A 17,266-nucleotide genomic window follows, 5' to 3' on the forward strand; every position below is an offset into this window, starting at 1 on the left:
CATAGGTATGCACCTGATAATGTTTGGTGAAAGTGTGCAGACTCGACCAGGTAGCTGCCTGGCACACCTGTTGAGCCGTAGCCTGGTGTCGTAATGCCCAGGATGCACCCACGGCTCTGGTAGAATGGGCCTTCAGCCCTGATGGAACCGGAAGCCCAGCCGAACGGTAGGCGTCAAGAATTGGTTCTTTGATCCATCGAGCCAGGGTGGCCTTAGAAGCCTGCGACCCTTTGCGCTTACCAGCGACAAGGACAAAGAGTGCATCCGAACGGCGCAAGGGCGCCGTGCGGGAAATGTAGATTCTGAGTGCTCTCACCAGATCTAACAAATGTAAATCCTTCTCATACCGATGAACTGCATGAGGACAAAACGAAGGCAAAGAGATATCCTGATTAAGATGAAAAGAGGATACCACCTTCGGGAGAAACTCCTGAATGGGGCGCAGCACTACCTTGTCCTGGTGGAAGACCAGGAAGGGAGCCTTGGATGATAGTGCTGCCAGCTCAGACACTCTCCGAAGAGATGTGATCGCTACCAGAAAAGCGACTTTCTGTGATAGTCTAGAAAGTGAAACCTCCCTCAGAGGCTCGAAGGGCGGCTTCTGGAGGGCAACTAGTACCCTGTTCAGATCCCATGGATCTAACGGCCGCTTGTACGGGGGTACGATATGGCAAACCCCCTGTAGGAACGTGCGCACCTTAGAAAGGCGTGCCAAACGCCTCTGAAAAAAGACGGATAGCGCCGAGACCTGACCTTTAAGGGAGCCGAGCGACAAACCTTTTTCTAACCCAGATTGCAGGAAAGAAAGAAAGGTAGGCAATGCAAATGGCCAGGGAGACACACCCTGAGCAGAGCACCAGGATAAGAATATCCTCCACGTTCTGTGGTAGATCTTAGCGGACGTGGGCTTCCTAGCCTGTCTCATGGTGGCAACGACCCCTTGGGACAATCCTGAAGACGCTAGGATCCAGGACTCAATGGCCACACAGTCAGGTTCAGGGCCGCAGAATTCCGATGGAAAAACGGCCCTTGGGACAGTAAGTCTGGTCGGTCTGGTAGTGCCCACGGTTGGCCGACCGTGAGCTGCCACAGATCCGGGTACCACGCCCTCCTCGGCCAGTCTGGGGCGACAAGTATGACGCGGCTGCAATCGGATCTGATCTTGCGTAGCACTCTGGGCAAGAGTGCCAGAGGTGGAAACACATAAGGGAGCCGGAACTGCGACCAATCTTGCACTAGGGCGTCTGCCGCCAGCGCTCTTTGATCGCGAGACCGTGCCATGAAGGTTGGGACCTTGTTGTTGTGCCGTGACGCCATTAGATCGACGTCCGGCACCCCCCAGCGGTGACAGATTTCCTGAAACACGTCTGGGTGAAGGGACCATTCCCCTGCGTCCATGCCCTGGCGACTGAGGAAGTCTGCTTCCCAGTTTTCTACGCCGGGGATGTGAACTGCGGATATGGTGGAGGCTGTGGCTTCCACCCACATCAGAATCCGCTGGACTTCCTGGAAGGCTTGCCGACTGCGTGTCCCCCCTTGGTGGTTGATGTATGCCACCGCTGTGGAGTTGTCCGACTGAATTCGGATCTGCCTTCCTTCCAGCCACTGCTGGAAGGCTAGTAGGGCAAGATACACTGCTCTGATTTCCAGAACATTGATCTGAAGGGTGGACTCCTGCTGGGTCCACATACCCTGAGCCCTGTGGTGGAGAAATACTGCTCCCCACCCTGACAGACTCGCGTCTGTCGTGACCACCGCCCAGGATGGGGGTAGGAAGGATCTTCCCTGTGATAATGAGGTGGGAAGAAGCCACCAGTGCAGAGAGTCCTTGGCCGTCTGGGAAAGGGAGACTTTCCTGTCCAGGGATGTTGACTTCCCGTCCCATTGGCGGAGAATGTCCCATTGAAGTGGGCGCAGATGAAACTGCGCAAACGGAACCGCTTCCATTGCCGCCACCATCTTCCCGAGGAAGTGCATGAGGCGTCTTAAGGAGTGCGACTGACTTTGAAGGAGAGCCTGCACCCCAGTCTGCAGTGACCTCTGCTTGTCCAGCGGAAGCTTCACTATCGCTGAGAGAGTATGAAACTCCATGCCAAGATACGTTAGTGATTGGGTCGGTGACAGATTTGACTTTGAGAAGTTGATGATCCACCCGAACGTCTGGAGAGTCTCCAGTGCAACAGTCAAGCTGAGTTGGCATGCCTCTTGAGAGGGTGCCTTGACCAGTAGATCGTCCAAGTAAGGGATCACAGAGTGTCCCTGAGAGTGCAAGACTGCTACCACTGCCGCCATGATCTTGGTGAACACCCGTGGGGCTGTCGCTAGACCAAATGGCAGAGCTACGAACTGAAGATGGTCGTCTCCTATCACGAAGCGTAGAAAGCGTTGGTGCTCTGTAGCAATCGGCACGTGGAGATAAGCATCCTTGATGTCTATTGATGCTAGGAAATCTCCTTGAGACATTGAGGCAATGACTGAGCGGAGGGATTCCATCCGGAACCGCCTGGCGTTCACATGCTTGTTGAGCAGTTTTAGGTCCAGAACAGGACGGAATGAGCCGTCCTTTTTTGGCACCACAAAGAGATTGGAGTAAAAACCTAGACCTCGTTCCTGAATAGGAACAGGGACCACCACTCCTTCTGCTCTTAGAGAATTCACCGCCTGCAGAAGGGCATCTGCTCGGTCGGGATGTGGGGAAGTTCTGAAGAACCGAGGCGGAGGACGAGAACTGAACTCTATCCTGTACCCGTGAGACAAAATGTCTGTTACCCACCGGTCTTTGACCTGTGGCAGCCAAATGTCGCAAAAGCGGGAGAGCCTGCCACCGACCGTCTGACCTCCTTCGCACAAAGCAGAAAACTGGTGAGCCAGTGATCCCACTGGGGGTGTATAGCCAGAAGGGGAGGGGCCTTACACTTTTTAGTGTAATTGCTTTGTGTGGCCTCCGGAGGCAGTGCTATACACCCAATCGTCTGGGTCTCCCAATAGAGCGCCGAAGAAAACACCTCATGAAGCCAGCTCAGTTCTGGAAAAGTATTCTATGGACAGATGAGACAAAGATCAACCTGTACCAGAATGATGGGAAGAAAAAAGTTTGGAGAAGAAAGGGAACGGCACATGATCCAAGGCACACCACATCCACTGTAAAACATGGTGGAGGCAACGTGATGGCATGGGCATGCATGGCTTTCAATGGCACTGGGTCACTTGTGTTTATTGATGACATAACAGCAGAGAAGAGTAGCCGGATGAATTCTGAAGTGTACCGGGATATACTTTCAGCCCAGATTCAGCCAAATGCCGCAAAGTTGATCGGACGGCGCTTCATAGTACAGATGGACAATGACCCCAAGCATACAGCCAAAGCTACCCAGGAGTTCATGAGTGCAAAAAAGTGGAACATTCTGCAATGGCCAAGTCAATCACCAGATCTTAACCCAATTGAGCATGCATTTCACTTGCTCAAATCCAGACTTAAGACGGAAAGACCCACAAACAAGCAAGACCTGAAGGCTGCGGCTGTAAAGGCCTGGCAAAGCATTAAGACGGAGGAAACCCAGCGTTTGGTGATGTCCATGGGTTCCAGACTTAAGGCAGTGATTGCCTCCAAAGGATTCGCAACAAAATATTGAAAATAAAAATATTTTGTTTGAGTTTGGTTTATTTGTCCAATTACTTTTGACCTCCTAAAATGTGGAGTGTTTGTAAAGAAATGTGTACAATTCCTACAATTTCTATCAGATATTTTTGTTCAAACCTTCAAATTAAATGTTACAATCTGCACTTGAATTCTGTTGAAGAGATTTCATTTCAAATCCAATGTGGTGGCATGCAGAGCCCAACTCGCGAAAATTGTGTCACTGTCCAAATATTTCTGGACCTAACTGTATTTACTCTAAGCATACCCAATCAAAATCAGACCACTATGCACGATGGCAGACTTACCCCTTTACTAAATTTCTTACTAATTTGATCCATAAAAGAGATTTTCGGTTCCTTGGCCCGTAAAGGAGGTGTAATTGATCTTCCGGGGGATACTGAAGGAGAAGCCAAAGGAGTTGTGCGTGTACTGGACCTTAGGACAGACTGAGGAAGGTGGGCAATAAATCCAGGAGACTCTGTGCTTGCCATTAAGGCTTTTGCCTTCTGGAGATAAACACAAACACCAAAAACTTTACTATAATTACATTTGATGAGCATCAGCAACAAATGTACAGAGTAGGACAATTCTCATTACTCAAAGCCCCAGTAACTAAGGGAGTAGGAGATTAGGCTAGGAGTTACAATCCACTGCTAAATAAGCTAAAAATGCAACATGATTGTCATAGGACAGTGCTATATAAAAAAAAAAAAACAAAAAACAATTTTGGAACCCCTACCTTTACCACCAGAGGTGTCTCCAATAAGTTAAATTCCGATGCTCTGGAAAGGTTTTTTAATTGTGTGGATCTGAGAAGACTTGACTGAACAGGGCTTGAAGTCAGCAAGACAGATCTGCAAGGTGTTTTGTAACTGACATTTGCAAAATCAGCGCCAAAGGAAGTCTCTGCCAGGACAGGGTGGACGAGAGAGCCCAATAGCCTGTAACATACAATGTCCAATTAGACAAGGCAAATTAAAAAAATGCTGTAATTAAGGGGTTATCCGGCTTATTTTTTGTTATTTCACGATCGGGCTACATTGGGACAGGTAAGTAGATGGCAACTACCTACCTGCCCTGCTGTCAGCCCCTCTCCCCCAGCTCAGAGCAGTCATGTGACCTCTCCTGCTGGGATTTCTGCTGCTCCCTGTGATGATACGGCAATAGGGGCTGGACCTTGTTGACAGGCATCCCAGCAGACATCAAGTTGCCGCCCTTCAGCCGACCAGGTACAGTGCGATGAGCCCCGGTCCCTCTCATCCTTCCCCTGTGACTCCGTACTTTCCCCCACACCCTGTGCGCGGCTATCTGTGCCCGGGTCCTGGACAAACAGGGTTGCCCTCTCTGTCTCTAGGACACAGTCAGCGCTGTTTGCCACAGCTCACTGTGATGTATGAGGCCCAGGTAACCGTGTTCTCTCTCCGCCATGCGCTGTCTCTCCTCACACTGTGATGAATGCAGCCTCCGGCGCTCCTGGCTTTTGAATACAGCCAGGAGCAGAGACGTCACCTGACACCAGCGAACAACCGCACTGAGCTCTGCATCACCTAGCTGTAAGCAGGCTGCACTCATCCGCGCACGGGTGAGAGAGCGTGGGAAGGGTGGGGGTGCACAGGAGACCGTGCATAAGTGGGGGCTTATAGTCTCTGTCTCTCTATCTATCTCTATATCTCTATAAGTGATGGCGAACCTAGGGCACGCAGAGCCCATTGTGCTGGCACGCGCGCTGTCGCTACACTGCGCCACTTTGAACTGCCGATGTGATCGCGCCAGCAGTTCAAAGTGGTGTTTAGCAGGGGAGACATTTCTCCTCGCTCTGACACGCCTCCTCTTCTGGGCTGCAGGCCTGTTGCCTAGGAGACGGAGGAGAGTCAGTAGGCGGCGCCGGCGTCTTGTGGCCACGCGGGAACTGAAATGACTGAGGACGCAGCAGCAGAGTGGTGAGGGCTAGGTGGTGTTGAGAGGATGGAGGCAAACATGGCTGCAAGGATGGAGGCAAACATGGCTGCAAGGATGGAGGCAAACATGGCTGCAAGGATGGAGGCAAACATGGCTGCAAGGATGGAGGCAAACATGGCTGCAAGGATGGAGGCAAACATGGCTGCAAAGATGGAGGCAAACATGGCTGCAAAGATGGAGGCAAACATGGCTGCAAGGATGGAGGCAAACATGGCTGCAAGGATGGAGGCAAACATGGCTGCAAGGATGGAGGCAAACATGGCTGCAAGGATGGAGGCAAACATGGCTGCAAGGATGGAGGCAAACATGGCTGCAAGGATGGAGGCAAAACATGGCTGCAAGGATGGAGGCAAAACATGGCTGCAAGGATGGAGGCAAAACATGGCTGCAAGGATGGAGGCAAAACATGGCTGCAAGGATGGAGGCAAAACATGGCTGCAAGGATGGAGGCAAAACATGGCTGCAAGGATGGAGGCAAAACATGGCTGCAAGGATGGAGGCAAAACATGGCTGTAAGGATGGAGGCAAAACATGGCTGCAAGGATGGAGGAAAAACAGGACTGCAAGGATGGGGGAAAACAGGACTGCAAGGATGGGGGAAAACAGGACTGCAAGGATGGGGGAAAACAGGACTGCAAGGATGGGGGAAAACAGGACTGCCAGGATGGGGGAAAACATGCCAGGATGGGGGATACATTTACCAGGAAGGGAAACATGCCAGGATGGGGGGGATACATTTACCAGGATGGGGGGGGGGATACATTTACCAGGATGGGGGGGGATACATTTACCAGGATGGGGGGGATACATTTACCAGGATGGGGGGGATACATTTACCAGGATGGGGGGGATACATTTACCAGGATGGGGGGGATACATTTACCAGGATGGGGGGGGGGGGTACATTTACCAGGTTGGGGGGGGGGGGTACATTTACCAGGATGGGGGGGGGGGGGATACATTTACCAGAATGGGGGGGGGGGATACATTTACCAGAATGGGGGGGGGGGGATACATTTACCAGAATGGGGGGGGGGGATACATTTACCAGAATGGGGGGGAGATACATTTACCAGAATGGGGGGGGGGGATACATTTACCAGAATGGGGGGGAGATACATTTACCAGAATGGGGGGGGGATGGATACATTTACCAGAATGGGGGGGGGGGGGATGGATACATTTACCAGAATGGGGGGGGGGGGATGGATACATTTACCAGAATGGGGGGGGGGGATGGATACATTTACCAGAATGGGGGGGGGGGATACATTTACCAGAATGGGGGGGGGGATACATTTACCAGAATGGGGGGGGGGGATACATTTACCAGAATGGGGGGGGGGGGATACATTTACCAGAATGGGGGGGGATGGATACATTTACCAGGATGGGGGGGGGGGGGATACATTTACCAGGATGGGGGGGATACATTTACCAGGATGGGGGGGGATACATTTACCAGGAAGGGAAACATGCCAGGATGGGGGGGGATACATTTACCAGGATGGGGGGGGGATACATTTACCAGAATGGGGGGGGGGGAATAAATTTACCAGAATGGGGGGGGGGGGATACATTTACCAGAATGGGGGGGGGGATACATTTACCAGAATGGGGGGGGGGGGGATACATTTACCAGAATGGGGGGGGGGGGGATACATTTACCAGGAGGGGAGGGGGAACTCAGAATGGGGGGGGGGATACATTTACCAGAATGGGGGGGGGGGAATACATTTACCAGGATGGGGGGGATACATTTACCAGGATGGGGGGGGATACATTTACCAGGAAGGGAAACATGCCAGGATGGGGGGGGATACATTTACCAGGATGGGGGGGGGATACATTTACCAGGATGGGGGGGGGGGGAATACATTTACCAGAATGGGGGGGGGGGGGAATACATTTACCAGAATGGGGGGGGGGGGGAATACATTTACCAGAATGGGGGGGGGGGGGGGAATACATTTACCAGAATGGGGGGGGGGATACATTTACCAGAATGGGGGGGGGGGGATACATTTACCAGAATGGGGGGGGGGATACATTTACCAGAATGGGGGGGGGGGGATACATTTACCAGGATGGGGGGGGATACATTTACCAGGAGGGGGGGGGAACTCAGAATGGGGGGGGGGGATACATTTACCAGAATGGGGGGGGGGGGAATACATTTACCAGAATGGGGGGGGGGGGGATACATTTACCAGAATGGGGGGGGGGGATACATTTACCAGAATGGGGGGGGGGGATACATTTACCAGAATGGGGGGGGGGGATACATTTACCAGAATGGGGGGGGGGGTACATTTACCAGAATGGGGGGGGGGGAATACATTTACCAGAATGGGGGGGGGGGGAATACATTTACCAGAATGGGGGGGGGGATACATTTACCAGGAGGGGGGGGGGGAACTCAGAATGGGGGGGGATACATTTACCAGAATTGGGGGGGGGGATACATTTACCAGAATGGGGGGGGGGATACATTTACCAGAATGGGGGGGGGGGAATACATTTACCAGAATGGGGGGGGGGGGAATACATTTACCAGAATGGGGGGGGGGGAATACATTTACCAGAATGGGGGGGGGGGGAATACATTTACCAGAATGGGGGGGGGGAATACATTTACCAGAATGGGGGGGGGGGAATACATTTACCAGAATGGGGGGGGGGGAATACATTTACCAGAATGGGGGGGGGGGAATACATTTACCAGAATGGGGGGGGGGATACATTTACCAGGAGGGGGGGGGGAACTCAGAATGGGGGGGGGATACATTTACCAGAATTGGGGGGGGGGGATACATTTACCAGAATGGGGGGGGGGGATACATTTACCAGAATGGGGGGGGGGGAATACATTTACCAGAATGGGGGGGGGGGATACATTTACCAGAATGGGGGGGGGGGGGATACATTTACCAGAATGGGGGGGGGGGGATACATTTACCAGAATGGGGGGGGGGGGGATACATTTACCAGAATGGGGGGGGGGGGATGGATACATTTACCAGAATGGGGGGGGGGGGATGGATACATTTACCAGAATGGGGGGGGGGGGGATACATTTACCAGAATGGGGGGGGGGATACATTTACCAGAATGGGGGGGGGGATACATTTACCAGAATGGGGGGGGGGGGGGATACATTTACCAGAATGGGGGGGGGGATACATTTACCAGAATGGGGGGGGGGGGATACATTTACCAGAATGGGGGGGGGGGGATACATTTACCAGAATGGGGGGGGGGGGATACATTTACCAGAATGGGGGGGGGGGAATACATTTACCAGAATGGGGGGGGGGGGATACATTTACCAGAATGGGGGGGGGGGGATACATTTACCAGAATGGGGGGGGGGGGGAATACATTTACCAGAATGGGGGGGGGGGATACATTTACCAGAATGGGGGGGGGGGAATACATTTACCAGAATGGGGGGGGGGGGAATACATTTACCAGAATGGGGGGGGGGGGAATACATTTACCAGAATGGGGGGGGGGGGAATACATTTACCAGAATGGGGGGGGGGAATACATTTACCAGAATGGGGGGGGGGGATACATTTACCAGGATGGGGGGGGGATACATTTACCAGGAGGGGGGGGGGAACTCAGAATGGGGGGGGGGGGAATACATTTACCAGAATGGGGGGGGGGAACTCAGAATGGGGGGGGGGATACATTTACCAGAATGGGGGGGGGGGGGGAATACATTTACCAGAATGGGGGGGGGGAATACATTTACCAGAATGGGGGGGGGGGATACATTTACCAGGATGGGGGGGATACATTTACCAGGAGGGGGGGGAACTCAGAATGGGGGGGGGGGATACATTTACCAGAATGGGGGGGGGGAATACATTTACCAGAATGGGGGGGGGGATACATTTACCAGAATGGGGGGGGGGGATACATTTACCAGAACGGGGGGGGGGATACATTTACCAGAATGGGGGGGGGGATACATTTACCAGAATGGGGGGGGGGGGATACATTTACCAGAATGGGGGGGGGGGAATACATTTACCAGAATGGGGGGGGGGGGAATACATTTACCAGAATGGGGGGGGGGGAATACATTTACCAGAATGGGGGGGGGGGATACATTTACCAGGAGGGGGGGGGGAACTCAGAATGGGGGGGGGATACATTTACCAGAATGGGGGGGGGGGGGGAATACATTTACCAGAATGGGGGGGGGGGGAATACATTTACTAGAATGGGGGGGGGAATACATTTACCAGAATGGGGGGGGGGGAATACATTTACCAGAATGGGGGGGGGAATACATTTACCAGAATGGGGGGGGGGGGGAATACATTTACCAGAATGGGGGGGGGGGAATACATTTACCAGAATGGGGGGGGGGAATACATTTACCAGAATGGGGGGGGGGGGGAAATACATTTACCAGAATGGGGGGGAGGGGAATACATTTACCAGAATGGGGGGGGGAAATACATTTACCAGAATGGGGGGGGGGGGAAATACATTTACCAGAATGGGGGGGGGGGGAAATACATTTACCAGAATGGGGGGGGGGGAAATACATTTACCAGAATGGGGGGGGGGGATACATTTACCAGAATGGGGGGGGGGGGGATACATTTACCAGAATGGGGGGGGGGGATACATTTACCAGAATGGGGGGGGGATACATTTACCAGAATGGGGGGGGGGGGGAATACATTTACCAGAATGGGGGGGGGGGGGAATACATTTACCAGAATGGGGGGGGGGATACATTTACCAGAATGGGGGGGGGGGATACATTTACCAGAATGGGGGGGGGGATACATTTACCAGAATGGGGGGGGGATACATTTACCAGAATGGGGGGGGGGGGAATACATTTACCAGAATGGGGGGGGGGAATACATTTACCAGAATGGGGGGGGAATACATTTACCAGAATGGGGGGGGGGAATACATTTACCAGAATGGGGGGGGGGGATACATTTACCAGAATGGGGGGGGGATACATTTACCAGGATGGGGGGGGGGGATACATTTACCAGGAGGGGGGGGAAACTCAGAATGGGGGGGGGATACATTTACCAGAATTGGGGGGGGATACATTTACCAGAATGGGGGGGGGGATACACTTACCAGAATGGGGGGGGGGGATACATTTACCAGAATGGGGGGGGGATACATTTACCAGAATGGGGGGGGGGGGGATACATTTACCAGAATGGGGGGGGATACATTTACCAGAATTAGGGGGGGGGGATACATTTACCAGAATTAGGGGGGGGGGGATACATTTACCAGAATTGGGGGGGGGGGGGGGATACATTTACCAGGATGGGGGGGATACATTTACCAGAATGGGGGGGGGGGGATGGATACATTTACCAGAATGGGGGGGGATACATTTACCAGAATGGGGGGGGGGATACATTTACCAGGATGGGGGGGGATACATTTACCAGGAGGGGGGGGGGGACTCAGAATGGGGGGGGGGGATACATTTACCAGAATATGGGGGGGGGATACATTTACCAGAATTAGGGGGGGGGGGATACATTTACCAGAATTAGGGGGGGGGATACAGTTACCAGAATGGGGGGGGGGGATACATTTACCAGGAGGGGGGGGGGACTCAGAATGGGGGGGGTGATACATTTACCAGAATGGGGGGGGATACATTTACCAGAATGGGGGGGGATACATTTACCAGAATGGGGGGGGGGGATACATTTACCAGAATGGGGGGGGGGGATACATTTACCAGAATGGGGGGGGGGATACATTTACCAGAATGGGGGGGGGGATACATTTACCAGAATGGGGGGGGGGATACATTTACCAGAATGGGGGGGGGGATACATTTACCAGAATGGGGGGGGGGAATACATTTACCAGAATGGGGGGGGGGGGGGATACATTTACCAGAATGGGGGGGGGATACATTTACCAGAATGGGGGGGGGGGGGGGGGATACATTTACCAGAATGGGGGGGGGGGATACATTTACCAGAATGGGGGGGGGGGATACATTTACCAGAATGGGGGGGGGGATACATTTACCAGAAGGGGGGGGGGGATACATTTACCAGAATGGGGGGGGGAGATACATTTATACATTTACCAGAATGGGGGGGGGAATACATTTACCAGAATGGGGGGGGGGGGGGATACATTTACCAGAATGGGGGGGGGGGAATACATTTACCAGAATGGGGGGGGGGATACATTTACCAGAAGGGGGGGGGGGATACATTTACCAGAAGGGGGGGGGGGATACAATTACCAGAAGGGGGGGGATACAATTACCAGAAGGGGGGGGGGATACAATTACCAGAAGGGGGGGGGGGGATACATTTACCAGAATGGGGGGGGGGGAGATACATTTATTCATTTACCAGAATGGGGGGGGGGGGAAGATACATTTACCAGAATGGGGGGGGGGATACATTTACCAGAATGGGGGGGGGGGGGGAATACATTTACCAGAATGGGGGGGGGATACATTTACCAGAATGGGGGGGGGGGGAATACATTTACCAGAATGGGGGGGGGGGGATACATTTACCAGAAGGGGGGGGGGATACATTTACCAGAAGGGGGGGGGGATACAATTACCAGAAGGGGGGGGGATACAATTACCAGAAGGGGGGGGGGGATACAATTACCAGAAGGGGGGGGGGATACATTTACCAGAATGGGGGGGGGAATACATTTACCAGAATGGGGGGGGATGCATTTACCAGAATGGGGGGGGGAGATACATTTACCAGAATGGGGGGGGGATACATTTACCAGAATGGGGGGGGGGATACATTTACCAGAATGGGGGGGGGGATACATTTACCAGAAGGGGGGGGGATACATTTACCAGAAGGGGGGGGGGATACAATTACCAGAAGGGGGGGGGGGATACAATTACCAGAAGGGGGGGGGGGATACAATTACCAGAAGGGGGGGGGATACAATTACCAGAAGGGGGGGGGGATACATTTACCAGAATGGGGGGGGAGATACATTTACCAGAATGGGGGGGGGAATACATTTACCAGAATGGGGGGGGATGCATTTACCAGAATGGGGGGGGGGGATACATTTACCAGAATGGGGGGGGGAGATACATTTACCAGAATGGGGGGGGGGAGATACATTTACCAGAATGGGGGGGGGGAAGATACATTTACCAGAATGGGGGGGGGGGGGGAAGATACATTTACCAGAATGGGGGGGGGGGAATACATTTACCAGAATGGGGGGGGAGAATACATTTACCAGAATGGGGGGGGGAGAATACATTTACCAGAATGGGGGGGGGGGATACATTTACCAGAATGGGGGGGGGGGGAGATACATTTACCAGAATGGGGGGGGGGAGATACATTTACCAGAATGGGGGGGGGGGATACATTTACCAGAATGGGGGGGGGATACATTTACCAGAATATGGGGGGGGGATACATTTACCAGAATGGGGGGGGGGGGATACATTTACCAGAATGGGGGGGGGGATACATTTACCAGAATGGGGGGGGGGGGGGATACATTTACCAGAATGGGGGAAATATGCCAGGATGGGTGTGTACTTGAACATGCCAGGATAAGGGAACATGCCTGGATGAGGTACATTTACCAGGAATGGGGTCATTTAACAGCATGGGGGAACATGCCAGGATGGGATACATTTACAATGATGGGGTACATTTACCAGGAATGGGGCCATGATGTGGACAAATATACCAGAATGTAGGAAATATTTATGAGGATGGGGGACATGTTTACCAGGAAGTGGCCCAGGAAGGGGGACAGAACTACACAATGAAAGGGGAGGGGAGCAACTCGTACATCTTTATGGAATTTCAGGATGTTCAGACTTTGAAATGTAGATGTGGATTACAGGGTGACATCTGATTGCATTCCATGCTAAAATCTCTGTCTAATATGCTGCAATTTTTTTTCCAGAAAGATCAATCCAACTGCTGTGTCTGGAAAGGGCAGGGGCTCAGCTTCAATGTGTGGTAAGCATGCATGAGTGTGATGCCCCCTGCTGAGGAGAAGAGAAGACTGCAAAGGTAAGGTTACAATTAGTGATGAGCGAGTACTAAAAAGCTCGGGTGCTCGAAGCTCGGGCCGAGCCTCCCAAGATACTCGTGTACTCGGCCCGAGCACCGAGCCCAATGTTATCCTATGGGAGACCCGAGTATTTTTGTGAAATGACCCCCCGGCAGCATGGAGAAACCCTAAAAATGTCACAAAAGTCTCAGAAGAGTGCTCAAATGACATGGCATCAGCATGGGGAAGACCCTTGAAGCATTTATCACTCAAAAGTCACAGATGTGAACAATTTTGTCCGAGTTTTACGCCATTTTTACGGACTCACCAGAAAACCTTCCAAAATGACACCAAAATGAATTTTCATGGCGGAAATGTTAAGGGCACATACCCAATAGTGAGATAGAGCTGGTGTATGTTACTTTTTGAGATTAATACATGAAAGATTTTACATGAAAACCTTGTGTGGCACTCCGATGTCCAAAACGCACGTTTTGTGCTTTTTACTAGCGATGTCGGTCATTTTTTTTTTTTTATTCTATCTCCCTCAGTCCGTCGGTCTGTCTCTCTCTGTCTTGTCTGTCCCCCTCTCACAGTCTGTCGGTCAGTTCCCCCCCCTCTCTCTTACTTACCGTTCCCCGATCACTGCCGCGGCGCTGCACAGCTGTTCAAACTCCGGTGGCTTTTCCTCTTTTGAAAAAGCCGGCCGCTCATTAATCAATCTCCTATTCCCTGCTGTCCTGCTTTTCGGCGCCTATGATTGGTTGCAGTGAGACACGCTCCCACACTGAGTGACAGCTGTCTCACTGCAACCAATCACAGCAGCCGGTGTGTGTATACTGTGCAGTGAAATAAATAATTAAATAATTAAAAAAAACGGCATGCGGTCCCCCCAATTTTAATACCAGCCAGATAAAGCCATACGGCTGAAGGCTGGTATTCTCAGGATGGGGAGCTCCACGTTATGGGGAGCCCCCCACCCTAACAATATCAGTCAGCAGCCGCCCAGAATTGCCGCATACATTAGATGCGACAGTTCTGGGGCTGTACCCGGCTCTTCCCGATTTACCCTGGTGCGTTGGCAAATCAGGGTAATAAGGAGTTAATGGCAGCCCATAGCTGCCACTAAATCCTAGATTAATCATGTCAGGCGTCTCCCCGAGATTCCTTCCATGATTAATCTGTAAATTACAGTTAAAAAACACACACACCCGAAAAATCCTTTATTAGAAATAAAAAACACTAACAAAGTCCCTCATTACCAATTTATTAACCCCGACAAACCCTCCATGTCCGGCGTACTCCACAGTCCTCCAGCGTCGCGTCCAGCTCTGCTGCATGGAAGTGACAGGAGCTGCAGAAGACACCGCCGCTCCGGTCACCTCCACGCAGCTAATGAGATGAGTATAGCGATCAGCTGAGCTGTCACTGAGGTTACCTGGATCCAGCGGTGGATGCAGCGGTGGCCGCGGGTAACCTCAGTGACAGCTCAGCTGATCGCGCTACTCACCGCCGCTCCAGTCAGCTCCATGCACCAACTGAGGTGAGTAGAGCGATCAGCTGCTGTCACTGAGGTTAATCGCGGCACCGCTGGATCCAGCGGTGGCCGGGAGTTACCTGACTGACAGCAGCTGATCGCGCTATTCCCTTCATTAGCTGCGTGGAGGTGACCGGCGGCTTTTACTATTTTGAAAAAGCCGGCCGCTCATTAAACAATCTCCTATTCCCTGCTTTCCCCGCCCACCGGTGCCTATGATTGGTTGCAGTGAGACACGCCCCCACGCTGAGTGACAGGTGTCACACTGCACCCAATCACAGCAGCCGGTGGGCGTGTCTATACTGTGCAGTAAAATAAATTAATAAATAATTAAAAAAAAACGGCGTGCGGTCCCCCCCATTTTAATGCCAGCCAGATAAAGCCATACGGCTGAAGGCTGGTATTCTCAGGATGGGGAGCTCCACGTTATGGGGAGCCCCCCAGCCTAACAATATCAGTCAGCAGCCGCCCAGAATTGCCGCATACATTATATGCGACAGTTCTGGGGCTGTACCCGGCTCTTCCCGATTTGCCCTGGTGCTTTGGCAAATCGGGGTAATAAGGAGTTAATGGCAGCCCATAGCTGCCACTAAATCCTAGATTAATCATGTCAGGCGTCTATGAGACACCCTCCATGATTAATCTGTAAGTTACAGTAAATAAACACACACACACCAGAAAAAATCCTTTATTAGAAATAAAATACACACACACATTCCCTGGTTCACCACTTTAATCAGCCCCAAAAAGCCCTCCATGTCCGGCGTCATCCAGGATGTTCCAGCGTCGCTTCCAGCGCTGCTGCATGGAGGTGACCGGAGCTGCAGAAGACACCGCCGCTCCGGTCACTTCCACGCAGCAAATGAGGTGAGTAGCGCGATCAGCTGAGCTGTCACTGAGGTTACCCGCCGTCACTGGATCCAGTGACAGCGGGTAACCTCAGTGACAGCTCAGCTGATCGCACGGCTGTCTTCATTAGCTGCGTGGAGGTGACCGGAGCGGCGGTGTCTTCTGCAGCTCCTGTCACTTCCATGCAGCAGAGCTGGACGCGACGCCGGAGTCCGTGGAGTACGCCGGACATGGAGGGTTTGTCGGGGTTAATAAATTGGTAATGAGGGACTTTGTTAGTGTTTTTTATTTCTAATAAAGGATTTTTCGGATGTGTGTGTTTTTTAACTGTAATTTACAGATTAATCATGGAAGGAATCTCGGGGAGACGCCTGACATGATTAATCTAGGATTTAGTGGCAGCTATGGGCTGCCATTAACTCCTTATTACCCCGATTTGCCAACGCACCAGGGTAAATCGGGAAGAGCCGGGTACAGTCCCAGAACTGTCGCATATAATGTATGCGGCAATTCTGGGCAGCTGTTGGCTGATATTGTTAGGGTGGGGGGCTCCCCATAACGTGGAGCTCCCCATCCTGAGAATACCAGCCTTCAGCCGTATGGCTTTATCTGGCTGGTTTTAAAAATGGGGGGAACCGCACGCCGTTTTTTTTAATTATTTAATAAATAATTAAAATTAATAATTAAAATTAATAAATAATTAAAAAAAACGGCGTGCGGTTCCCCCCATTTTTAAAACCAGCCAGATAAAGCCATACGGCTGAAGGCTGGTATTCTCAGGATGGGGAGCTCCACGTTATGGGGAGCCCCCACCCTAACAATATCAGCCAACAGCCGCCCAGAATTGCCGCATACATTATATGCGACAGTTCTGGGACTGTACCCGGCTCTTCCCGATTTGCCCTGGTGCGTTGGCAAATCGGGGTAATAAGGAGTTATTGGCAGCCCATAGCTGCCAATAAGTCCTAGATTAATCATGTCAGGCGTCTATGAGACACCTTCCATGATTAATCTGTAATTTACAGTAAATAAACACACACACACCAGAAAAAATCCTTTATTAGAAATAAAAACACACACATATACCCTGGTTCACCACTTTAATCAGCCCGAAAAAGCCCTCCATGTCCGGCGTAATCCAGGATGATCCAGCGTCGCATCCAGCGCTGCTGCATGGAGGTGACCGGAGCCGCAGCACACACAGCCGCTCCGGTCACCTCCACACAGCAAATGAACACAGCCGCGCG

At 52.2% G+C, this 17,266-nt stretch overlaps 1 protein-coding gene across 1 annotated transcript in view; it reads right to left on the bottom strand.

Moving 5' to 3' along the window:
• AHCTF1 (AT-hook containing transcription factor 1) overlaps positions 1-17,266 on the bottom strand; it is a 253,101-nt gene that overhangs the window by 72,992 nt on the left and 162,843 nt on the right. Inside the window, 2 exon segments of the mRNA XM_075339614.1 lie at positions 3,946-4,146; positions 4,380-4,581. Of these exon segments, the coding sequence (XP_075195729.1) occupies positions 3,946-4,146; positions 4,380-4,581 (403 nt within the window).

This window comes from Anomaloglossus baeobatrachus, chromosome 3, assembly GCF_048569485.1.
Source record: "Anomaloglossus baeobatrachus isolate aAnoBae1 chromosome 3, aAnoBae1.hap1, whole genome shotgun sequence".
Taxonomy (NCBI): Eukaryota; Metazoa; Chordata; class Amphibia; order Anura; family Aromobatidae; genus Anomaloglossus; species Anomaloglossus baeobatrachus.